Here is a 24,685-nt window from a genome sequence, read left to right as displayed (position 1 = left end):
GTATTACCATTACAGTACTGTGTGCTACAGTAGGCTAGAGAATTCAGAGTAAATTAAACCTGTCTACTGATAACACTTCCACAACTGTTAATGAAAGTTACCCCAATCAACTTGAATTCCATTGTCAGAGGGAGACTATTAATAATATATTGTCTCCCACCAGGGTGAAAGGGAGAGCAAGATGAGGAACATGGAGGAGCGATTGAGAGAGATTGAACTGTCACTGCACAATGTTAAGCTGCTGCTCAAAGAGAAGGTTGTCCAGCTGAAAGACCAGGTCTGTCAGACAAGTTTATCTCCTTTTATGTATTTCTGTGGTCTTTGTGGCTCCAAGACGCCAACCAACCTCTAGATTTGAGACATTGTTTTCCCTACTGAAGCTGTGCATTTTTTGTGTGAGATTTTTAATAGACAAATGGCACAATACAAAAAAGTAATAATGATGTAACGGTACTAGCTATAACAACAAACTTTGACAAAGTAATAAAATAATAAAATTGCACTCCTTGGAGCACAGAACTCCGCTAGGCCAGGTTGTCAGTTGTGGGGTTTAGCCGTCAGAACATGAGGAAGCTATGGTCCGAAATAGTTTGTACGACAGACAACTTTTTGTGTTTGTGACACCCCCTATGGGAAGTGAACACGCTTTTGGAGATGGGCTCTGTGTAAACATTTCATGTTCCGGGGCAGTTTCCCATAGTTTAATTTGATTGACTCGGATGCAGATTTGAACTGGAAACACATCTTCATATGTTATTATGTTATATGTTACAGTTATGCAGAGTCTATAGAACACTGAATTCTGACCTAATTACGCATCATACCTGTGTCACGTTTTTTCCCCATTCTGAATTCTCATAGACTTGTTTGACTGAGCATGGCGGTTTGATTCATGGATACGATGGCGAGAGAACCGCCTTTACTGCCACCAAATCAATTATATTTTTGCCAGAAACGGACTATCAAATATGAGTGACTGACTATCATAAATGATACAGAGCCACCTCCCTGACTATATCGCTGGTGCAATTTGTTTATTTTCGGAACACAATTCTTATCAGACGATTCTAAGATGACCCAATGTTATTCTCCATAGAGAAAGTACTTCTGTGACCCAGGGGATGAATGAGTGACATCAGGACTTCTATAGAGGCCCCTCAACATGCTATTTCAAATTGAGGATGATTGGATGTTTGCAAATCTAATTACAGGCAAATTGTTTAGAGTATGAAAACCATGATTTGTAGCAATTTTTGCCAATGGGGACCCTCCTGTAAGATTTGGAAGCCAAATGGAAGGCAATCAGCATGGAATATGAAAAATATGAAATGATGAAATACGTTATAGTCCAGCACGTAAAAAGTGGTCTGTTACAGCGCCACCATCAGGGGCAGAGGTTCTTCCTTGGCCTACTGGTAGTTTGCGTGCAAAATTCACACTGATCAGTCCAGCGGTGTCCAAGATTAGCTGTTTACACACACACACACACACACACAGAGAGAGAGATGGACAAGAGCGAAAACAAAATCCTGAACATTCCGGCCTGGGGACGATGCAACATTTCATATTATATGACAATATAATAACATGTATGGTCACAGTACTGTACATATCGTATCCTCTCCCAACCATTACGTAATGCGCAACAGGTCTTGTCATGGTCAGGGGTCCATAAGAGGTAGCCATATTTTTAGGAAGATATGCACTTTGCTTTTTACATCAAGTTATACAATAGGCATTGCATAGGTTTTCTGTTTCTTTCCTTTTTTTCTCCTTTCTTTTTTTTCATTTTTTCATTTTTGGAGTGTGAGTGTGGAGGGTTCCTGAAGCTTTGTGGTTTTCACATGACTGCAGCACTGTATTTCCACCAGGACTTTGCTGTCTGTTTCAAATGTGATCAACTGAAAAGCCTGTCAGTGGGCTGTCATGTGATCATAGAAAATAGACTATAATGTAGAACAAAAACTGCATGGCTTGATGCTTGACCATTGATGTTCTTTGTCCTGTCTAGCTGCATAAGAACGGCAAGGCGGATGTGTTGATCAAGGACCTCTATGTGGAGAATGACCATCTCCTGAAGACCCTGGAGATGACGGAGCAGCGGCACAAAATAGCAGTGAAGAAGAACTACCTGCTCGAGGAGAAGATCTCCAGCCTCACTAAGATTCTGCGTGATCTAAACCCCTCACCCCTACCCACGACTCCTTACTATTGACCATATTCACCTGGCAGCCATCTGGGGTATTCACATGGCAGCACCTCCCACGAGTCCCACCTATGATGTAAGAGCATAATGTCCATCGTGTGAATATGATCAACATTTCCAACCCCTTGATAACACTTGCCTGCCCACTGTCACAGAAGTACAGTACAATACATGTCTTTCTAGAATATATATTTTAACTGACAAGAACTTATAAGTTATTTCATGTATTTCATATTTTTTAAAACAGAAACTTTATCATAATTAACACTAAACATCTGCCCAGGGCTGTACGACTGTGACAGTGATACTCCTACTGAAGTGCACTTTCTTTGTCCCTTTGTCTTTTGTTGTCTGAGAGATTAGTCATTGCAATTTTCCTGGTCCTATTCTCTGACTGAATCAATATTGATGGAAGGTTTCAGCAGAACAGTGTAATAAGAGAAGAAGCATAAAACCTGTTTCTCAGTTGTCATGAGTCAAATACCGGTAATCCTGTGAACTTGCCAGGTATGCATTTGCCATCATTTTGGAAAAACACTACATGAAGTGACATTCACGTTATACTGTTGAGTGACGGCTGCATGTGAGTAAAAAAAAAGTGACTTGCAATATTTTTGTACAGTTTAAAAATAGAACTATTTTGAAGACAGAGCCAGAGGTCCCCTATGATTGTGAATTCAGGTGAAAGATCTTTGCTCATGAAATGGAATGTTGCAAAACTGCCCTGCCATTTGCCATGAGATTATTTTTTAATAGTTAACAAAGAAAGCACTAAAGGTGAATACAGGGTAGATTGTGGCACAGATGGGCTAATAAAATATTTTATTATCATGATATATTTTTGTGTTATTGAATTAAAGCTGTGTTTTAATCCTGAAAACGAATCTAGTATATTCATTTATTTAATCAAATCTGGTAACGTGATACAGTTATGGTGTGCGTTCTTGTGTGACTAACAATTGCATGTGAGCCAGGTTGTATGAATGCAAGTAAGTGCTTATACACTTGGTATGCACATAACACATTATTTGTGCTTGTGGAATGCTGGCTGTGTGTGTGTACTGTACGCTGTTGCACAGAGTGGGAAAGGGATAGGCAGGAGGACTGGCGAGACGGAGGTCTGGCTACGCGAGATTACAGTAACTAATCATTCCCACAACGAGCTGGGGGTGGGACACTGGGACTGTGTACTGAGATTACAGTAATTGTAATCATTCCCTCAACGAGCTGGGGGTGTGGGTGACTGACTGGGAGAACGTACTGGGCTGGCTGGCTTGCTGGCTGGCTGAGGACCGACCGAGGCATCCAGTTAGCTGGCTATTGGCTAACTTGCTGCTAGCTCATTTAAAGCCTTTAAAAATGTACTCTTTCCGCGCACTATAGTACACGTTCAAAAGGGACAGCGGCGAACTTCGGGGAATGTGCCATGAATCGACGGAACTGCGTTATTGATGTTTCCTATGCTTGAGTTATGCTCTCACGAAAGAAAAGTAAAAACGAAGCGTCGAAACCAGCCGAGGTACACGGGAAATATGTGAAAAAGGAAACATCGCCGCTCTTGAGAAGTAAGTGCAACAAGTAGCCGCACTGCTAATGCTAGCTTGCTAACACACATCAGCTAATTGTGTAGCATAAGTTAATTGATGAAACATTGTGTTTCATGAATGAAGTGTGTGCATACAGTGAGCTGTTACATTAGCAAGTAGGATATTTCGGATAACATTAATTGTTGACTGACTTGGCATATCAATGCTAAATGCTATCATCCAAATTAAGCTTCCACTAAGTTAAGAACATGTAACCTTTCTTCCTAATAGCATTAGATATTCATTAAAGTTACTTTGTAGCATATTAAAACGTTTTGAATTAACGCTAAGTGTTGATGTGAAGCCTATTGGATTCGTTCATGCCATGGGCAGAACTGGGAGATAAAGTGAGAAGTCACAAGTGTCAACTCTTCTGGGAGGAACTATGGTCTTAAAACAACATTGCCCTTTTGAAGTTGTCTGCTTTAATTGGGGGCAGATATTTACAATTGACTTGTCCTCCCCACCTGCCTGCAGATCTTATGCCATCATTCATTCGCCATGGACCTACTATCCCCAGACGCACAGAGGTCCCTCATCCAGAGATGGGTAACTCAGCCTACCCAGTGGCGCCCAGAAGTGAACCAGTGGTGGCTCGCAACAAAAGTGTCCTACGCACCCCTGTGCAGAGGCCCCCCCATGAAGTGGCACGGAGAGAGAGTCACAGAATGTCTGCGCCTCCATACTTGCCCCGCAGCCTCGGGGACCTGCCACACGAGTATGGGGGCTCATCGCAATCCTTCCTTACAGACGTGAGCCCCATGTCTGAGAATGGAGATGCCGCCCGCTATTATTACCCCCCTGAGCCTTACTATGACAACCAACAGCATCAACAGCAGCGCCAGCCGAGGCGAGTACCAGACCGCTTCCCTGAGGACTATAGATACTATGAGCACAACGAACACAACTTCCAAAGACTACCACCACAGCACACTCCTCCAGCTCCAAGCAGACCCCCTGCAGGTAAACACAAGAGATTTTCTCAAGAATGATCTTGATTCATTTAACAGGGTAGTGAAAAACCTTGTGTGATTTATTTAGCTTCAAGGTGATGGAATGAGGGTGTTGTAGAAAAGATGAAGGGCTGTCTGAGCTGAGCAATGGCATTGAAAGTTAAGTACTAGGTATGCCTTACAACTTGAGCTACCACCAGGACGCCCCATTTCACAGTACTTGACTTGAAAATGGAGCGTTTTTGTTTGAAGGAAGTGTGACTGAAATATTACACTGGGTGCTGTACATTAGTAAGTAACGTGTCTTGTTTTGTCTGTTTTTCTTCTGTTTTCACTCTAGTCTAGTAAGTCTACTCAATTCTCTTAAGTGCGATATAAGTGTGCAATTTTCATTTTGATTAAATGTTTGGGGGTCACTCAGGAATTCTTCCACCAGCACAACATGATTGGTAACCTTATATTTTGTGGCTCAGATGTCAACTTGGTGTGTATGTTTTAGCATTTAGCTCCAGCCCGCCTATCGCATAATAAGGAACCATGTTTGGACTAAACCTAAACGAGCATTAGGGTGCTGCATTTTTCGCCTCTGTTTGCTAAATCATGCTGAAGGCGAACCTGCAATTTTGCAGACCGCCTCCAGTCAAATCTCTTAAGTCAAGTTACAAGCTTAGACAGCTATGAATCATCTGTTTATGTACCATGCTTAATGTACACATCACCTCCATTACTTGTAATTAGGGTTGTGTTTGGAGTTCCACCCCCCGCATGTCTTCATGGTATGAATTATGGTAATATATCCTCATTTTTAATATAGTAAGTTAAGTTACATGACTACATTCATGAAAATAACACTTGGATTGATCTGTAGTGGTTCACTCAGATTTTGATCAACATTGAGTAGAATAAATGGTTTGTCCACTCTGTAATTTTACCACTGACCGTATCACCAGTGTGTAATTAGAACAGTAGACTCTTCCTGATAATATCTAGTGAATTCCTCTGAAGGATCAGATGAGTTTAAGTTTTCACAGATTGAGGGTTTAGACTTTGGCTCAAGACATCTTTCTGAGGAAAAGGGCGAAGATGATGAGACACTAGAGGAGGAGGCGTGCATTTCTGTGGAGTGCTTGCACATTCCACATTCTCTCACTCGCCATTTGGCAAAGAACATAAGCGCTGTTGCCGTCACTTTTGTGCAGAATTTATCAGATTCCAATTGCCCGTTCTTTTTTCTTCTGAAATGTCCCCTTTACTACATACTCTGCTGTAACTCGTGAGTATGTATTTTAATGTGCTCCTACTTTATTTATAGCACCTTTCAAAATACTGTTACAAAATAATATACACAGTTAATGGCAAGATTTTTTTTTTTATTGATATTATTTTGGCTTTTTGCCTAAATTGGTAGATGAACAGTAATCAGACAGGAAATGGGGAGAGAAATGGGGGAGGGGTGACACAGCAAAGGTCGTCGGGATCGGGACTCGAACCTGCGACATGCTGTAAAGCTGGATTACCAGCACAGGTGCCCAGATGGCTACGCCAGCCACCTGGGCCATGGCAAAACAATCTTAATAAAGTAAACATGAAATATAATAAAAAAATAAAAACATGAATTAAGCTGAAAGGTTTTTAACACCAGAGTGGTTAACATGTGTAGAGAGAGTTTCCCTAAAGCATACATGAGGGGGGCCCAAATTCTATGGATGAACAGTCAACGCTGTGATAGGCCTATTCAGGTTAAGACCACAAATGTAATAGTCGTCACTCGGTCACACGCATCAGCAACACGGTTTTCACATTCTTACCTGACATTTTTCCCCTGACAGCTGTATAGAACCTGTTGAGTGAGTCCACTCTCCTCTGCTTAAACTGTGGAGTGTGAGAGAGAACAAAGCCACTGAATGCCCATGTAGCAGTCAGACTCTGTGTAAATGCCTGGTCATGCAGAATATACCTGCCTTCCTGTCCACGAGCAACTACACACCCTATTCGCCAAAATGTGGGTTGAAGTCGATCACTACTGTCCCATGGGGAGAGCTAGCTGAGCATTTTAATTTATTCATGGGGGTGTCTTCCTCCAAGATGATAAAAAGCAGGGTGCTAAAAGGGCTGTGGCGACATTAAAACAGAAATTGAGAAACCAATTACTAATTTCTGCAGGTGACATAAATGGATCAATAAAATCATTCCACCACACAGCAGCAACGAAAAATAGTAACATTCATACAATACGTTATGATCATGTTTTCTTGAAATAATGCTTGAAAATATTGTGTATATAGATCATGTTCCATAGCTTCTACACGTCATTGGTTGCATTCCTTGCCTCTCCCAGTATTTGTACAGTTGGTCAGTCAGAACGGCCTGTTAAATACTGAACATTCTTGTCCTCTAAATGACATATTCTCATACAGGATGTCCAAGTTCTTAGGATTTTTCCCAAAACATCTGCTATTTCTTTCCTCCCTGAGGGGCTGTTTCGCAGCAGGTTCCACTACATGTTTTGGGCAGAACCCCCCCCCCCCCCCCACTTGTCCCTCAAGGTTTCACCAAAAAAGAAATCGTCCAATGTTTGTTTGACCTCAGGCATAGGTCGAATACAGGCGAAATCCCTGGGGAATCTCTCCAATCTGACTGGGGAGGACCTGCCCCTTCCTGCTGGCTGGACAGTGGACTGGACCATCCGCGGCAGGAAGTACTACATCGACCACAACACTAACACCACCCACTGGAGCCACCCTTTTGAAAGGGAGGGACTCCCCCCGGGCTGGGAGAAGGTGGAGTCGGCAGAGTTCGGGGTGTACTACGTTGACCATATCAACAAGAGAGCGCAGTACCGTCACCCTTGTGCCCCGAGGTATGACGTTTGTATGCTGTTAGTATGAAAGACTGTACTCGGAATTAGCATTGTGTGAATGAATACGTGTTGTGGTTTGTGTTAAAAAAGAAATTACCCACCTGATTATAACTCGAGTCTGCTGATGATTTGACTCACTAGAAGTTTTTAAATGACTTTCATCCACCCGTGTTAAATGTTTGCTAGTAAAGATTATTTTTTTACTACTTTCAGTGTATTCTTATCAGTTTTTCAAATGATTAAATCAACAAAGTCTCCTTTTTATATGATTTGCTGATTTGCTGTTGAAATGCGTCTTGGAAAAAACATTCTCACCCGAGTTTTGTGAATTTATGTGTAACCACTTTTTTTTTTTTTATGCTACCAAAATTGAATCAAAATTCTAATTTAGACATCTTACTCTACCTTACATTTAAATGTCCTCTCTCTCATAGTGTACCTCGTTATGACCAGCCTCCACCCTTGCCTCCCCCTGTGACCTACCAGCCACGGCCCACTGAGCGGAACCAGCCAGTTCTAGTACCAGCCAACCCATACCACACGGCCGAGATCCCAGACTGGCTACAGGTGTATGCGCGTGCCCCGCTCAAGTGAGTATCAAGCACCTATATTTTTGAGTGGTGCAACCACTCCTATAGACGCCTATGTGTGTGGCTGTGACCCTGGGTCTGTGTCTGAGTACGAAAATAGCGTTATAGCGTTTGTTCACCACCAAGTGTCACTGTTGCACAGCCTAACAGATACACACAGGCCAGGGAGGAGGGCTTGTATAACAGTACAGTACAGTACAGTACAGTACAGTACAGTACAGCACCACTCACTTCAGACCAGTCTGATTTTTCCATAGTGTGAGTGCTTTGTCTTCGTAAAATACCAAATAAGGGTTGAAGTGAAAGGCTCAAATTGACCTCAACTCCCACAGGTACAGTCAGTCATGGATAGGAGCAGATTTGTTTTTAGTTTTAGTAGTGAATATCTTTCCATCGAATCAGGTATGACCACATCTTGAAGTGGGAGCTGTTCCAACTGGTGGATCTGGACACCTACCAGGGCATGCTGAAGCTGCTGTTCATGAAGGAGCTGGAGCGCATAGTCAAGTCCTACGAGGCCTACCGGCAGGCCTTGCTGTCGGAGGTGGATGCCCGTAAGCAGCGCCAGCAGTGGTACGCCCAGCAGCCCAACAAGAACTTCATAGGCAACATGTGATCTGCATTGCTTGGCTTGTGGCGGTGTGGAGGGACTTCTCCTCAAGTGCTGCTCATGTGGGGCACGGACCACACCTCTTCTGAGGCTTTCCTACAATTTGGGAGCGGTCTGGGTTTCTTTTTGAAATCATGATTGGCTCTTAATTGCCTCTTTCTTTTTTTCGTTTTACCAAACACACATCTGTGCCTTCGCTTGATCCAAATATATCATCCGGAAAGAGGAGATGCGCATGTTGGTTCAAGGAGCGCGCTGTGCACATCCGCCCTTTCCCCCTCATGTGACTGTTGTTGGTTGAGTTATGAATGACCACGTGACGTGACTGAACAAATATATATATATATAGAATTTCCTATGAAGAAAAATGTAACGAGCTGACGGAGAGAGATGGGGGTTGAGTATTTGTGGTGCCATTTTACAGCCATTGAAAAACTGATTTGCTGAATGGACACTTTTTCTTTAAGACTGAGAGGCTAAAAGACTGGTTTGTGTGACTGTCTAGAGAGGATCGTGATGTACCTTTTCATCAACAGGGTGACATTTTTACAGTGCTCGCTTGTATTTTGCGCAAACTGGCTAATCGGTCATTTTTTCCCCGGTCCGGGAAAAAAAAGACAGGCAGCTTCACCTAATATGTCTACGAATGAATTGCTTCAGTTCACAAATAATGTTTTTTCTATGCTTTGTTGGCATTTGTAGCTCCCATAAACCATATGGAAAAAGTCTGCTTTACATTGAATGAAAGTGCATTGCCCTTTTTTATGACATATCCTTATAAGACAATCCGCCAAAACTTTCACAAATATATTTAAGTTTTGATTTTATAAAAAGGTAACCTTTAATTTAAAGGCCTTTTAATCTTGATGGATGAAACATCACATTTGGTGTAGTGGTTGGAGCATCTCTTGGCTCTCTGCATTACTATAAGTCAGGAATATTCTTGTGTGTAATAAACATAAATAAGCTACTGGAACATTTTTAGTTATACTATCTGAGATCAGAAGATGCATTAGGTTTGCCCTAAACAAGTGCAATTAATTTTCTGATATTTTTTTATTTTTTTGTCTGTTCTTGCCTCGGTATGTATTGCCTTATTTTAATGGGCTGACACGGTTTCTGGAATATTGTTTTAGAAGGCTGTTTTATTGATTGACTCATTGATACGCTCTTGATAAAGACATACTCCTGTAACTGGAGTAACAACTACAATTTTAAACATGATTCACTGAAATAAAGATATTTCATGAAATATTTTTGAACGTCCCAACAGAGGGGCTTAAAGGAGAATTCCATGCTAGAAGGCTTTCTTACCTTTATTTGTAGTCGTTACGTCCCCACCAAAGAGGTCCAGGTGTTATTTTGTGCAAAAGTGCATTATTGGCTATTTCCCCTACCATAAGCCCTCAATGAATTGCATTGAATTGAATGGGGCTATGGGGTGCTAATTCTCTTATTTCCATCGCTAAAAAATCAACACTCGCATCAATCACACACTTTACTACTTGTTTCGATGTTAATAAGCAAATTAGCACAAAAACACAACCCCCATTGAGGACTTATGGTAGGGGAAATGGCCAATAATGCACTTTTGCACAAAATAACACCTGGACCTCTTTGGTGGGGACGTAACAACTACAAATAAAGGTAAGAAAGCCTTCTAGCATGGAATTCTCCTTTAATGCTTTATGAATAGGAGTCTTCTAAAAGTCCTGAATCTTCTGTTTTAAAAGAGTGTTGCTATGCAAAAAGGCCTCCATCATGTCAGTTACGAACAGTGACACTAGTTAGGTTTGTATATAAATAACTTTGTTGATTGTGAATACAGGACATAAGCAATAAATTCTGCTGTGAACTAAAAGAAAAACAAACCCTTGGCATTAATCATCGTATACATATACTGTAGACTGTAGACATTATGCCAGATATAGTCACACGTTGCTTTGTATTGAGACCTCACATTATCCCAGATATTGTCACACGTTGCTTTGTATTGGTAAATGGACACTAGATTTTATTCATAGAACACAATTGACTCTACATTTTGCATCTTTTTGCATACCCGAACATATTTATGAAATTATATTTATTGAACATTGCAATAAATACCGGAATCTTTATATATATATATATATACACATATATTTTATTAATTTGGTCCAGCTTTATTCGTTATTTCTTTAAAACTGAAATTTGGCGATGCATGTGTTGAAACTTAGCAGAAGAGACCTGTTACTACAAGGTTGCTCCATTTGACAGGAATTGGGTACAGCAAGGCTCATAAAACATCATGTCATCAAGTCATCAAGCAAGAACCATATGAATCAATATAATTGTTTTACATGGTTAACCTAACCCAATGTAATTACAGTTGTACAGATGAGCATCATTAATTCAAGTCTGAAAGTGATCAGCACAACCTCTCTTCTTTGCTGATATGAATGTATGTAATGCTACCAACTGAGATTTGAAACTTTAGATGCAGTAAAGTTAATCATTTGAGGATGCTGATATTTCATGGAAGACTAAAGAAGCCACTATACTACCTATCTTGTTTGAAGTTAAAACCTCCATGATAATTCTTGCTGGATGAAGTACCCATGTACAGTCAGGACTGCATTGCATGCCCAAATCAATATGGAAAAATAACACGTTGATGCTGCTGTCTTTTTGTGATGCAATGCAAATGGCTTGCAGTGAAATTCTCTATGATCCTGGTTTATGCAATGAATGTGCACAAGAAAAGAATCAAAGTACAGTCCACTAAGCCAAACAAAACACGAAAAAAGCACCATCAACAAAAATCTTTTTTACATTTAAGCTTTTTCAAAACAAGCTGGATTGGTCTCTTTCACCATGCAACGTTTTCCACAGATGACTAAATGTGGAACATGAGACGATGAAAGAGAATTGCAATATGGAGGTCCTTTCCCAAAAGCAGCCTCACTGTCTGCCCCGCCTGTAATGACATATAGCTTTGATTCCTCAGTGGCCACAGAATAGCTACATTCCACGGATCCGGCTAGAACATTCAATGAGAAACAACAATGGTTTACACCCACCTCTACAGAACAATGCAACAACATATTGTGCCCCCCTCCCCGACTATAAAAGGCCACACATACACACACACACACACACACACACACATATATAAGTACATATATGTATATAAAGGATCATTGGGGTATATCTAGAGTGCATAATTACAAAACAGTGCAAGGAACTAAGAAGTGAAAGATAGATACTGTCAGCTATGTTGTGTAAACCTTAAACTGTTGGTACTGTTTTATATCTCACCCGGTGTTATTCCTTAAAGGTACATGGCATGCCTGCACAAAATTGATTTACCTGATGCAGTACTCTAGAAAAACTGTCAGAAAAGTAACACTATGTTTTCTCTCACTTACTTCCTACCATCCCCAAAACAAAAGTCAGAATTTAACTACTAAATGTGTGCTTTGCCTAGCAAGGTGTCTGCACGTAGCCAGGGCTCAGCTACAGCTGTGAAATTCATACAGTGTATGTATATGGCACAGTACCACACCTTCATAGTCATCAAAACTCAAAACACGTTCAATATCTAAGTTTTAATAAAGTAAACTTGACAAGGAGACAATGGATATTTTACCATGATCATGGTGTGTGTATGATTTGTTATTTAACATACAGTAATATTTTGGCAATAGATAGTTTCTCATAAACAGCACTGAACTTCAAAAACAAAAGATCAAACATCACAAATTGAGCACAAATTGGGGTATATTAAAAAATCATGTTCTGTGGCAAATGATATGATATGCCTGATGTGAAAAATGCAGCTCACTATAACTTCAACATTGGTGGCATTGACCTCAACTCCCACAAGCAGATTACTATACTGCTGTACAGGTGCTTTAAGAAAAACGTAAATTTTCAAAGTGAAAGACAATGATACATGACATATGTCCTTCAAGGGCAGGTTCAGTAGGCAGGGCCCCATTCCAGGGGATACTCCACCGCCGCCTCTACATGTACGTTATATAGTCCATATTTATCTTTTAAAGTAGTGAATGCGTTGATGGACAGTACCAGCCGATATTCCAACAATAAAAGAGTGCCGAGTGGGCGAGGGTGTTTGTCGTGCCTCTCCTTTCCCTCTTTGTCCGTCATACTATGCTATTTGACCTGAAAGTCCCAACTGTGCTCTGGTACTGTCCTGTCCTCTCTCCATCAGTCCTTCTTCCCGTTTCGTTCGCTTGACTCTTCTGCCACCTGATGGCCAGGGAAGGCGTGGTGGTACAGGTGCCTGTGATTGGCTGCTACGTTGTACAGCTTGTAGAGTGCCTGTGAGGTAAATGAGGCATGTATTCAAATGAAGGGTGTTTGATCACCACTGTCACCAGCATTGAAATGTCCCTTTTATGTCTTTGTTTTCCAAAATGTGTATATCTCTACAATTATCCATATTTCCACTTTGGTGGCCCACTCACCTCATTTGTGCTTCCCTGGTGCAAATGCATGAAGGGAAAATAAATGAGCACACACAATGTTAATAGAACAAGCAGGAATCTTAACAAAGCATAACAAAGATTCTTTGGAAATGTTGCATTATTGTTTTCTGCCATCTAGTGGTGAAAATGGTGCCACTTATTTTAGCCATGCACCATCATACAACAATGTATAAAATAGATGAACTGGTTAAAATGTGATTACTGCTTTATACAACATGTGTAATACGTTTATGTATGTATACTTGGAATTTATTGCACCTTTTTTTCTCAGTACCTGGTCCCACAGCGCCCCAGCCACCTGGTCGATAACGGCGCCCAGCTCCCTGTATTCTCCAGAGTAACGGATGTAGGCCCAGGTGCATAGTGTGATGAGGGCCAGGCCCAGGATCATGTTGCACACACTGGCGATGATGTCCACACCCACAAAGCCTGTGATGCCGGCTGTCACGTACATGACGAAGATGACAACAAACAGTGTGGCCGGCGTGCGGGCGGCATGGAAGATGTTCTTGGAGTCGTTGTGCTTGATGTACTGGACGAACACCTCATCGATCTCTGTCTCCAGCTTCTGTAAGTAGCGGCGGCTGAACTCCTCACCGCCCATCTTCTTCACGACGCGGAACACCTGCAGAGCCTCCTCCCTGATGACACTGTGCCTGGCCTGCAGCTCGCTGGGGGCCAGGAAGGGCCGGTCTCCCCCACAGACCTGGTCAATAAAGAATCAAATAGAAACTGTACTGTGGAAACGCAACTTTGGCTTCAACACGGTGGAATTAAAAACCAGAGTAGGTACATTAAAAATACAATCGAAGATCACAAGGGCAACACAAGGACAATCTAATAGATTGAGCACTCCAGGAGGAAACTATGGCCTAGTTGACAGTGCACTATTTCGTTCATTTTGCATACCTGTTCTATTTTCTTGTTGTACAGATCCTTGGCAGCTGCTACTGCTGCCAGGTTATTGGCCTCAGCAGTGGCCTGAGAGAAAGTACACATTAGAAAGAAAAGAAAACACCATTTGCAGGGTCAGCAATAATGATGGGATGTCACAGTAAAATCCTTCATAGTTATTTGTACTAATGTAACCAAATGGACCTGTGTAGACACAAATTGCTACTGTACATTAACAAGAGTTACCTGCAGCATGGATTTGGGATGTGGCAATTCTTCACCCTGATATATTTTTATGTATGCCTGAAAGAAAAGGAAAGGAACACCACCCGTAGCATTCAGTCATTAGCCAGATTACCTCATGACACCCTGACAAGGTCTAAATCACCAGGACCCAAGATTCAGTACGTCTCTGACCTTGAAATACTCCATAAGGCCCCGGCAGGTGATGTTGCTGCCGTTGATCTCCTTCACGTCCAGGTTACAAGGGCTCAGTAGCCACGGGACCAGGACCTGTAGGTTGTTTATGAACTCTTTGTCGATCTCTAGACCAGGGAGAGAGACAATGTTACAGTAGGTAAGAAACATTTCTACATATTGAGTTCGATTGAGTGGCATATTTTAATACATGTATTTTGTATTTGGAGAGTTAGTATTGCTTTCATGAAAGAACTGCCTGCTAATGCGACAGGGCTTCTCTTGAGGGCTTGCACCTTTGATTCTCCCATCAAAGTTTGGATTAGTGGCTACTTTCAGGCCAGGGTGAGGCATCAGGAAGCAGTTGATGTTGGTGAAACAGGAGTGGATGTGCTTACGAACATTCTGCAGCTCCTCATGCTGGTTCTCTGAGATCTGCACACCACACAAGACAGATCAAATTAAGCATGGCTGGAGGAGACTCAAGAATACTTCATTTGGTTACTGAGCTTTACTGTGTTGTCCTGTGTCATCAGGGACAGCCATAGCTGAATGGGTAGAGAGGCCAACTGGGAATCGGGATGTCCCCAGTTTGCCTCCTGGCTCGCTCAGTCTATGTGTAGACTCAACCCGTAACTGCTCCCTGCATGGTTTAATAGTGCCCACTGCTCCAAATAGTTGGAATGGGTAAATGCAATGGACAAATGGACAAATGTGAAAAATACTACAACCACAACTCAAAAGGGGGACTAAATCATTATTAAACAATTATCGTCTGTAGGCCTATAATAGAACATTGTGGCTGAAGTGGATTCACTCTTAGTTCAGTCTGTAATGTCCTGCTGCTGTTGATTGCTCAAGAACATAATTTCAATTCATTAGAGTTGAAAGTAGGAATGCAGTTATTCCACTCAGAACTCTTTATTCAGCATTTGCCGTTGTGGATTAAATTTGTGATGTTATGTTCTATCACAATATAGTCTAACCTTGAGTCTCTTCTCCAGGAATTTCATGCCTCCTTCCTGTCCATAAGGAAACTCATAGGGAAAACTCCAGTCTCGGACCAGGAAAATCATGGACTGTAAAAACAACAACACGGTAAGACTGTGGCAGAGATATTGAATAGCACTATTTGAACGGAATGTTGAGATACACAGATCCAATAAAGGAAATCGGTATACTTGGAAAGGTCTCTCCATAGTCTCCTCCATAGCTAATCTTCCATACTCAGTGAAGAGCTAAAACAAAAACAAAGATATGAAAAAACAATCAGTGGATATGTGAACTCCTCACACAATAATATGAGAACACACACAGTACGGCTATGATTATTATCACACGTGTGTGTGTGTGTGTGTGTGTGTGTGTGTGTGTGTGTGTGTGTGTGTGTGTGTGTGTGTGTGTGTGTGTGTGTGTGTGTGTGTGTGTGTGTGTGTGTGTGTGTGTGTGTGTGTGTGTGTGTGTGTGTGTGTGTGTGTGTGTGTGTACTCCACAATATACATATTCCCTTATTTGGTACATGATACAATCCAACATAATGATCTGAATATCCATGAAGTGACACTGTAGGACACATGCATTCAAGTGTTAAAACGTACTTGCAAGTGCTGAAGGTCATCCTCCTGCACATTCTGTGAGATATTGTATACCTGAGGAAAAGAAATACTCTTCATTTGCTTTAAAATATTTCTGGGTGAAAAAGACATGCACCCAGTGCACTAGGGCTGAACGATCATTCCAGCATCGACAATGTGATTTGCACATGTGCAATATACAAAGGATGCACTGTCAGTCATCTAGCTTTAACATTATTTGACTGCTTCATAGTAAAACTACCCCCCTTCTTTTATGTTAACAAATTGCTTTATTGATATATGAATTGATGTGTGAGTATTAATGGAATACAATGGTGGCATGTTAGTTAATTGCTGCTTATATAGGATCTGACAAGATTATGTAATCGTTCTGCCCTATACAGTACTCACCCAGTTGGAAAATACAATTTTGCTGCATAAAACCAGTGACCCATGACAACCAACAAAGAAACATTCTTGGTGGATTTAAAAACAAGAGTAAATAATATTTAATAATTCTTAATCCCTATTTGAAGAGAAGACAAATGATTGTACCTGCATGGAGGTTATCATGGTGCTGAGAGCAAATACAGTGGCTGAATCCCTCAGGGTTGACTGGCTGTCAAATGTGCCCTGGGTGTCCATTAACAATACAGCAACCTGCATAATGAGACAGGATAAGGTAGATATTATGTCTTTATACTCACTGATACATTTTCAGTGGAATTATGTTGGTAAGCAGGTTTTATTCTTTCTACTCTTTTTTATGTTTGCCGGTGTAGCATATTGTGCATTGTGTGTCTTATTGCTCCATGTGTGTCTTATTGCACCTTAAACAAACAGGAAATGATTTTAATGAATACAATGTTGTTTTATTAACAAGAAATCACACCTGTGTGAAGTGAGGGGCACTCTTATCATCGTACATCGTCATGACGTAAAATAGACACTGTCTATGGACTATATCTTGCGCCACCCCTTACACCTTACCCCTTATCCCTAAACCTATTTGCCAATTTTGAGGGGCGCTAGCCCCTCCTATATTCAGCTATAGTGTGTAGATTATTGTCCTAACACAAACATTAAATACCATTGACAATGAATGGAGAATTTCAATCATATGTGTCTGAGCAAATTGGCTATTTTTGTCCTACACAAATTCCCATTGACAATGATTGGAGAATGATGATGTACGATGATAAGAGCGCCCCTCACTTCACACACGTGTGATTTTTACTATTTTGAAAAACCTTTTAAAATAGTTCAAATAGCCGATCTACAAGCTCACAACGTGTCGATGTAGATCGGCTAGTTGAACTATATTAAAATGTTTTTCAAAATCGTAAAACATGGCAAATAGGTTTACAGATAAGGGGTAAGGGGTGGCCCTATGTCTATTTGCTCAGACACTATGACTTAAAATTCTCCATTCATTGTCAATGGGAATTTTTGTGTAGGACAAAGTTTGTGGACAGACACCAAAAGCTGGATATAGAAATAGATAGTCAAAAATAGATAGCCGATCTACAAGCTTGCAATGTTGCGAACAAATCTGCTATTTATTTGCACAGAATGTTTGCCTATCATAACATGCCCAGAGTAAGACAGACAAATCTGCCTGTTACATGTAGATGTGCAAGTGGGAGTAGTATCTCCGGGAGAACATGAATTCCATGGCAATTTTGAGATACGTACAGTATCTAGTTTGGGATGAATGTGTTGGACCAACCAAATGGCATTGCTATCCTTAGTTCTACGAGTTGGGCTAAAAATTACATTACATTACAGTATTGTATCAGTCACAGAGATTCTATTTTATCAGAGAATGAAGTAATAACACTCCACCTTTCGTCCATCTGGCTTGTCCACCAAGAAGACCTCACTCCAGATCTGAATTCCTGTGGTCTCCCTTTCTGAGCCTCCCCTCCAGGAGAAGCCTGTCAGAGGCGCTTCAGACTCTCCCAACCAGTCTTCCGAGGCCTAAACCACAATACCACATACAGCAAGGAAGGTCAGTTTCCCAGGTAATTTTATATGCAAAACTAGAACTGCACTCTGTCGAGTGCCTACTTGCTTGTTGCACACTAGTGCACTAGTAGGCCATAAATGGCCTACTAGTGCGCAAGCAGAGCGCGCAAGTACTGTCGACCACTACAAACTGTCAAATCTCAGCTTCTCTGTGAAAGAACGTTTGAACGTTTTTAAGCATTTCAAATTAATACGGAAGAGTGACGGCTTTCGATGGTGACGTATATGTCGATCAGTGTCGGGTGGATTAAAGGAAATGCCTCTATGTATATGTATATGTAATTTGTAAGTTGATTAGCGGTATACTGTGGTTACTTTGCGTATGCCCCGTTTGATGCGTATGTATCGTAGCAGCATATGACGTATAACTGGTATAACTAGCTCTCAATGATGACGTAATAAAGATGTGGATTAAAGGACCCAATGCCAGGGTGTAATTGGTTTTCGATGGTGACGTAATGACGATATGTTTTAGTTTCGGGAGGATTAAAGGTAATGCCCCCATGTGTATGTAATCTGACACCACTGCCATATCAAGCACAAGTACAAGTAGTCATTACGTCATACACTGGCACGGCGCATACGCATCAAACATCGCCCTGGACGAAAACTATTACTTGCGCAAGTAATGACATTGGAATGATACTATAGTTGTGTAATATACAGTACATAATACATATACATACACATACAAAATTGCATAAATATGTATTATGTACACAGGTATGTAAGTATATTTCTATCATCTATCTATTGACCTATCCATTAATACATATTGTCACACTTTGTTGAAGAATCTAAGTGTCTTAAATTTCAAGTAGTCAGAACTCAAAGCGTTGTATTTTCAAATGCCAATTATTTCACTCTACTGAAGTAGGCAGGCAAGCTCACCTGGTTGTACATGTAACGTAGCATGAAGTCCATGAGGAAGGACTTGCCCTTCCGGAATGCCCCAGCGACGGAGATTGCCACCACCTCGCGGTCCCTCACTTCCTCTGCCAATAAAATGCGGCTCAATGCGACCTCGTCCAGCTCAAATGTGTGGTCTTCCTTGACGACCAACACCTGGACAGGCCGTGCTCTCCCATCTGGCTCCTCCTCTTCTGAGCTCCAGTCATAATTAACATTTTTATCACTGAAAGACCCTGTGGAGAGTGAGAGAAATGGACTGTCAGTATAGTAGAGTAGCTCAGCCTGAACCCCAAAAGGCTCCCCTGGGCCCTGGCCATGGGTGATTCCATCTTGGTTTCCAACATGGGAGACCCAGGGCAGTGAGGGCACCATCAACGAAGAAGAAGAAGAAGAAGAAGAAGAAGAAGAAGAAGAAAAAGAAAAGAGATATGATCTCACTATAGATATGGATCTATAGTTGCAGAATTTTGTTGCTAGAAAGTTGTGATTAATTGTTATCAATAAATGAAATATATCTATACAATGAACAACTGTCGTTTCATTCTCGTTGTGATAGCTGACTTCTCTGTGGTGTTGTCTCCTAACACCCTACCATATGACTGTATATTGCTGTCTCCATTAAACATCTTCTCACTAATGCCTGGTGTTAAGTAATCCAGTACTCCTACTGAAACAATGAGGCCGGTATGCACAGGCCATTCCAGCTGTATCATATTTCCAGATCAGTAAATCTTATAAGATAACAAACAGCTCATAAAGCCTACTAGTGATTCATGCTATGCTAACCCCATCTGCCATATCCAGTGAGAGCATGTGCATTCAGAGCCTGTTCCGGACCTTTCCGGGGAGTGACTCAGTGAGTTTTCTGTCTGCTGCTGCCTCATGTACTGTAGAGCGTGCGAGCCGCAGGACCCTAGTGCTCAGATAAGCTAATGGGGGAAGCAGTGATCTGTTTTTTTCACTGAAGTGGATGACAGTTTTAGTGTTCTGAATCCTACTGCAGATCTCCCAAAAATCTTGTGGTTTATCCCACAGCAAACATGATGGCGTATTGGTCCTGTTGAAAAAAAGCACTGTTTTTCACTGCAATTCCTGGTCTCTGCGGAAAGTCAGAGAATATCCTTCACACACCTGTTTTAAAGACAGTGAATTAAATAGTCCATCTGCAAATTAGGCTAAAGTCACGGATAGTTTTAGGGGTAAGCTGCAGACAACAAAAACGTTTTGGAGCTGCATTAAAAGGGATGCTGGGTGGTGAGAGTGCATGCTTTAATAATTGAAATAGGAAATCATTCGAGGGCTCTTCTCAGAACCAGAGAGCTTTACTTCACATCTCTAGAAAAGGCCTCACTACATTTCTAAAGACTGGTTTATCATACACTGGTTATCATACACTAAACAGCAGCCTGGGACGTTTAGGGTCTGCGTATCTGGGTCAGTCTTTAGTTGACAGCCATAGCATAACACTCTCTGACCGACCAAGAGAGGCCTCGCAAACACTCAGTCCTATATTATATAGGCCTCTCTCTAAAGCTAATGCTACTGTCAGCATCGGTGATCATATGGGTCATATAGTGCTGGCAATGACAGTGATGGTGAAAATGATGATGGTCCTGATAATGGTGATGATGATGATGATGATGATGACGACGACGATGATGTAAATGAGAATGGTAGGGATGAAAGATAACAGAATAGATAACATGTTATTTACTGCTGTAAATTATATGATTTAATAGATGTGCCATACAATAATAATTATAGGCTATGTTAGCCACACTGTGATAAACATGCATATGCATAAACCGTCGTTTTCAGGAGGTTATCTGTAAGCATTTAGACCCCTGCAAATCTCTCTGTGTATTTGAGCGTGTTTATTTATTTATTCTAGGCTACTCTATAGCATTCTTTGATCACTGGTTGTTTATCATCATCCCTGCCAACCAATTTCCAAAGGTACACTGACACTGACAGTAGCAGGGAGGTTCTTACACTCACGCAATGGTAGACGAAAACTGTTTTTCCCGGTATCACTCATAATATACAGTGACATCCGTAGAGACAGGAATTTAAACAGCAAATTACATCAAAACAATTGCCTAATCGGGCCTCTATAATAACAGATTAGCTGCGTCGCTTACACCCTTGCCTCATCAAAAATTAAAAAATAAATCGCGCATCAAAGGATACAATGTAATATCAAATGCTGTACATACACTCACCCCAGCTGTCTCTGTCTTTGCGGTGTCTCGCCATAATGTTGTCCTTAGCGCTCCGTTTTGTATTAATTTATGAAGTCTACTCGGTAACCATGGGTGTGTTTAGGAATAGGGAGGATGCTTTATCCACACAAATGCGATGCTCTCACCAAGATGAGGATGATGGAGTCTTCTTATTCAAATCGATTATATAGAACTTGACGCCAGGGGGCGTTGTTGTCTGTTTCCCTAGTGGTACCAGGGAGTGGTACAGGCCACTGAGGCCAGGTATTAATTAAGCGTACCACAAAGTCCTCTCATTTTGTTGGAATTAAGCATTGTGTTTAGGATATTGCTAACCGTACAGACACTGTGATACATAATTCTGCCAAATCTCTTTATTCTACCAAGTTTACTCCTTAATAAATTAAACCGAATACATTTCCGGATTCCATCGATAGATGGGGGTAGTTGCACATATTTTGGGCACAGAAGTCTGTAAACTGAGACTCCTAGAAAGATTTGCACCGCGGGCAGTTACGTTTTCGAGTGATTTACATACGTAATGGGAGGTTTCTAAAGTGTATTGTTGCCTATTTTCCATATTGTTGAATTTCGGTTAGAGACTGAAACTTTACTAAAACTGTCAGCAGGGAGAAATGACAGCGACAACAAGGCGATGCTGGAATTCTTGCGAATGAACGCATCTGCAACGTCTGTTGTGGTGTTACACCGACATTAGTAATCAATTGAATTGTCTAACCCCAGAGGTCGCTGTTCAACTCCTGGCTCCGGGTATTTAGCGTGACAATATAAACACGATCAAATCAATCAACCAATCATCATATCAACACAATACATTTAATTTCAGATGGCAGAGTTTGTTATATACAGTATATGCACAGTGCACTTGCACTGCTGGTGTTTTATGCATATGTATGCTCATTGATGTTCTACTTCTTGTTTGATGCAGATCATGTATGCTCATTGTTGTTCTACTCTACTTCAAGTTCAATGTACCCATTCTCTACATTCTGTGAAATACAAATTTCAATCAATCAATCAATCAATCAATCAATTCTACACGCCCTAAAAATACATTTCCAGCCATTTGTAACGTCACTGTCGTCACATAATCGTGAAATACTGTTTGTCGCCAGGCTTTCCCCACAAGTCAAGTGCAATTGTGACCCGACTTGCTAGTAGTGATCGACAGTCGACCATAGAGTTATGGTTATATGTCACCAACTAATAAACTTCACAGCGACCTCTGGGGGAATCCGTATTCGATAGCTCACTAATTTCCGCGTAACAGTCGTACTGAAGAGGAGAGAGTGAGCAGCAATCAGAAGTTTACTCTCTAGTCTGTTTCCTAGAAGAACAAAGGGGACGCTTCTTATTTGGATGCTTATTCGACGCCACATCGTACACAGAGGCTTGGAAAATATTGAACATGCAGGATTTAGTCGTCCACCGTGTTTATGCTGTTAAAGGTAGGCTCACTTGAACTTAACGCAGTAGCTGCGAAGCTAAAGTTAGCCACTTAGCATTCGCTGGCTAGCCTGGCTGCTGCTAAGCCAGATCACTCACCCTGTCTGTCAATCCCTGGCTGGGACTATTTGCTGGACCATGAAGCTTCTACAAGGGACTACTGATATACACTTAACAGTCGTTCAGTCTTCTAGCGTTTGAAAGCATGATCCTAATTCCTAACTAAGGGTAAAATACATGCAGGTGGTTATGAACTTGTGACTGATGTAACAAGTTGCCATATGTGACTCCATCCCAGCCACTGTTTAAAAAAACAAAAATGATATGATATACGTGAAAAATACAATAAATGCTAAAGTGAACCAGATGTGTGCTGTCGTTTTGTCAGCGTTTTCACGAATGTATTTTTTTCTTTTAAAAATAAGATGTTCATTCTCTCATCTTTTCAGGACATGGACCAGGAGCCATATGAAGGATAAATAAAGGACCATCTATGTGACCGTTTACAAATCACCGATATCACGTCGCTATAAACCACTTTGACCGCATTTGACATAGCTTACTAAATGTAAAGCATCATTCCTTCCTGTGGACGGGCTATCTGGCAGCCATGGATATCTTTCCCCGGCCGAGTGGTGAAATTCAGAGACGGAACCCACAACAGGATTTTGAGCTCATCCAACGAGTGGGAAGTGGCACATATGGGGACGTGTACAAGGTACTGTCGCTTCTCAGTCCCACACAGCCTGTCATTAAAGTATCTCTACCAATGTGTGTATGCACAGCATGCATCATGATGCATGCCACAAGATGACTAATGAACTTACCATTGTCATCCGGGAGTATGCTGTTTGTCGAGTAGCAGACCGTAATGGCCAACACGCTCAACAATAGTTCATGTTGAATGTGGGACATAAGTGCTATGTATTTTGTGAAGAGCATGGACTATTAGGGCTATGGACCAGAGCTAGGAATCTATATAAGACTGAAAGTGCTGATGCAGTGTTATTATGACCCTGTTATTATGACCATTGTTGCATACACATACCACAGTAGCTTCTGTATATAAATGGTTATAGTACATGAATGAGAGTGCAGCCTGTAATTGGTTTAGACGAGCACAGAACCAGTATTAAGACCTACAGAAATAGTTTATCGTTAATAACAAATGTACAAATCAAGGACAATGGCAACATTGGCAAGACCAACAGAAATGTGTAGATAACTAACATCAGTATGGAAATTACCACATACATCTTCAATATCAGCCATGGTATTTTTTTTAATTCCAGTCATATGCACACATCGTTTTTGCCTATTATACTGACTGTTTGCAGAGAATATTTCTTATAAAAAGGGACCTATCTCTCAAAAATCATTACAGAATGAAAATGCATGTGCATTTTTCTCTTGCATGACAGGCCAATTGAGGTAGAATTTGTCTGTTTATATATTTTGCATACACTTCTTCTAATTTAATCTGATGTCTGATAGTCCAAGCCTGCCTGTGACTGCCCCATGCCTCACAAAGCACCCTCTGCTAAGCAACCCCCCAATACAACACACACTACACACACAGGCCACCGGTGGAATGCAGCGCCTGGTATGGGCTGCGGCAGAGAGAAATATGATCAGGCCCCTGTCTAAACATGCGTTTCACCATGGGTGTGTTTTCTGCCACACTGACAGCGGAAATACTTAAAATTGGAAATGTCCTGCCTTTGGTTGAGTTTGCATAGTTTACACTGTCGAAAAATAAAGGGAAGCGCTGCACACTCAAATCTGTGCACAATCAATTTATTTGCAAGCTTTCAGACGATACTGACCTTCAGGCATCTAGTCAGGTCAGTATCAACCGAAAGCTTGCATATAA

The 24,685-nt window shown here is 41.3% G+C and overlaps 4 protein-coding genes across 17 annotated transcripts in view; 3 read left to right on the top strand and 1 right to left on the bottom strand.

The window, feature by feature from the left end:
- The window catches only part of nin (ninein (GSK3B interacting protein)), a 39,584-nt gene extending 36,505 nt beyond the window's left edge, over positions 1 to 3,079 (top strand). For all 3 annotated transcript variants that reach the window (XM_079528855.1, XM_079528853.1, XM_079528854.1), the window contains exons 26-27: positions 164 to 277; positions 2,012 to 3,079. In XM_079528855.1, the coding sequence (XP_079384981.1) occupies positions 164 to 277; positions 2,012 to 2,215 (318 nt within the window). In that variant the 3' untranslated portion in view covers positions 2,216 to 3,079. The remainder of the gene's footprint in view (positions 1 to 163; positions 278 to 2,011) is intronic.
- Positions 3,080 to 3,307: 228 nt separating this feature from the next.
- Positions 3,308 to 10,675, top strand: sav1 (salvador family WW domain containing protein 1). The gene is made up of 5 exons (XM_079528832.1): positions 3,308 to 3,771; positions 4,270 to 4,755; positions 7,335 to 7,605; positions 8,040 to 8,195; positions 8,598 to 10,675. The coding sequence occupies exons 1-5, from the start codon at positions 3,678 to 3,680 to the stop codon at positions 8,809 to 8,811; spliced, it is 1,221 nt and encodes a 406-aa protein (XP_079384958.1). The 5' UTR covers positions 3,308 to 3,677; the 3' UTR covers positions 8,812 to 10,675.
- atl1 (atlastin GTPase 1) lies at positions 10,006 to 21,945 on the bottom strand. 3 transcript variants are annotated; one of them, XM_079528829.1, is made up of 14 exons: positions 21,340 to 21,945; positions 19,103 to 19,356; positions 18,029 to 18,163; positions 16,739 to 16,843; positions 16,208 to 16,258; positions 15,791 to 15,847; positions 15,596 to 15,688; positions 14,906 to 15,044; positions 14,610 to 14,737; positions 14,439 to 14,495; positions 14,208 to 14,279; positions 13,573 to 14,004; positions 13,278 to 13,292; positions 10,006 to 13,131 (listed from the first exon to the last, which is right to left on the bottom strand). In XM_079528829.1, the coding sequence occupies exons 1-14, from the start codon at positions 21,377 to 21,379 to the stop codon at positions 13,018 to 13,020; spliced, it is 1,692 nt and encodes a 563-aa protein (XP_079384955.1). In that variant the 5' UTR covers positions 21,380 to 21,945; the 3' UTR covers positions 10,006 to 13,017. The 3 variants fall into 3 exon arrangements, with proteins under 3 accessions (XP_079384955.1, XP_079384956.1, XP_079384957.1); XM_079528830.1 differs by having other exon boundaries at positions 21,346 to 21,945; XM_079528831.1 differs by having other exon boundaries at positions 13,003 to 13,131; positions 13,557 to 14,004.
- A 587-nt stretch (positions 21,946 to 22,532) lies between these two features.
- The window catches only part of map4k5 (mitogen-activated protein kinase kinase kinase kinase 5), a 64,096-nt gene continuing 61,943 nt past the window's right edge, over positions 22,533 to 24,685 (top strand). For 2 of the 10 annotated variants that reach the window (XM_079527674.1, XM_079527672.1), the window contains exons 1-2: positions 22,533 to 22,814; positions 23,262 to 23,530. In XM_079527674.1, the coding sequence (XP_079383800.1) occupies positions 23,423 to 23,530 (108 nt within the window). In that variant the 5' untranslated portion in view covers positions 22,533 to 22,814; positions 23,262 to 23,422. The remainder of the gene's footprint in view (positions 22,815 to 23,261; positions 23,531 to 24,685) is intronic. The other 8 variants (XM_079527676.1, XM_079527675.1, XM_079527678.1 and 5 more) reach the window with 7 other exon arrangements.

The sequence above is a fragment of the Electrona antarctica genome (assembly GCF_951216825.1).
Source record: "Electrona antarctica genome assembly, chromosome: 18".
In the NCBI taxonomy this organism is placed as follows: Eukaryota; Metazoa; Chordata; class Actinopteri; order Myctophiformes; family Myctophidae; genus Electrona; species Electrona antarctica.
This window is presented reverse-complemented; position numbering and strand designations above follow the sequence as displayed.

Excerpts from the sequence above, each read along its gene's own strand:
- sav1 (XM_079528832.1), top strand. The coding sequence starts at position 3,678 with ATGCTCTCACGAAAGAAAAGTAAAAACGAAGCGTCGAAACCAGCCGAG. Across the intron at positions 3,772-4,269 it reads AACATCGCCGCTCTTGAGAA|ATCTTATGCCATCATTCATT; the intron begins GTAAGTGCAACA and ends ACCTGCCTGCAG. Across the intron at positions 4,756-7,334 it reads TCCAAGCAGACCCCCTGCAG|GCATAGGTCGAATACAGGCG; the intron begins GTAAACACAAGA and ends GTTTGACCTCAG.
- atl1 (XM_079528829.1), bottom strand. The coding sequence starts at position 21,379 with ATGGCGAGACACCGCAAAGACAGAGACAGCTGGGGTGAGT. Across the intron at positions 16,259-16,738 it reads CCATGATAACCTCCATGCAG|GTATACAATATCTCACAGAA; the intron begins GTACAATCATTT and ends TCTTTTCCTCAG. Across the intron at positions 14,738-14,905 it reads CTTTGATGGGAGAATCAAAG|AGATCGACAAAGAGTTCATA; the intron begins GTGCAAGCCCTC and ends TCCCTGGTCTAG.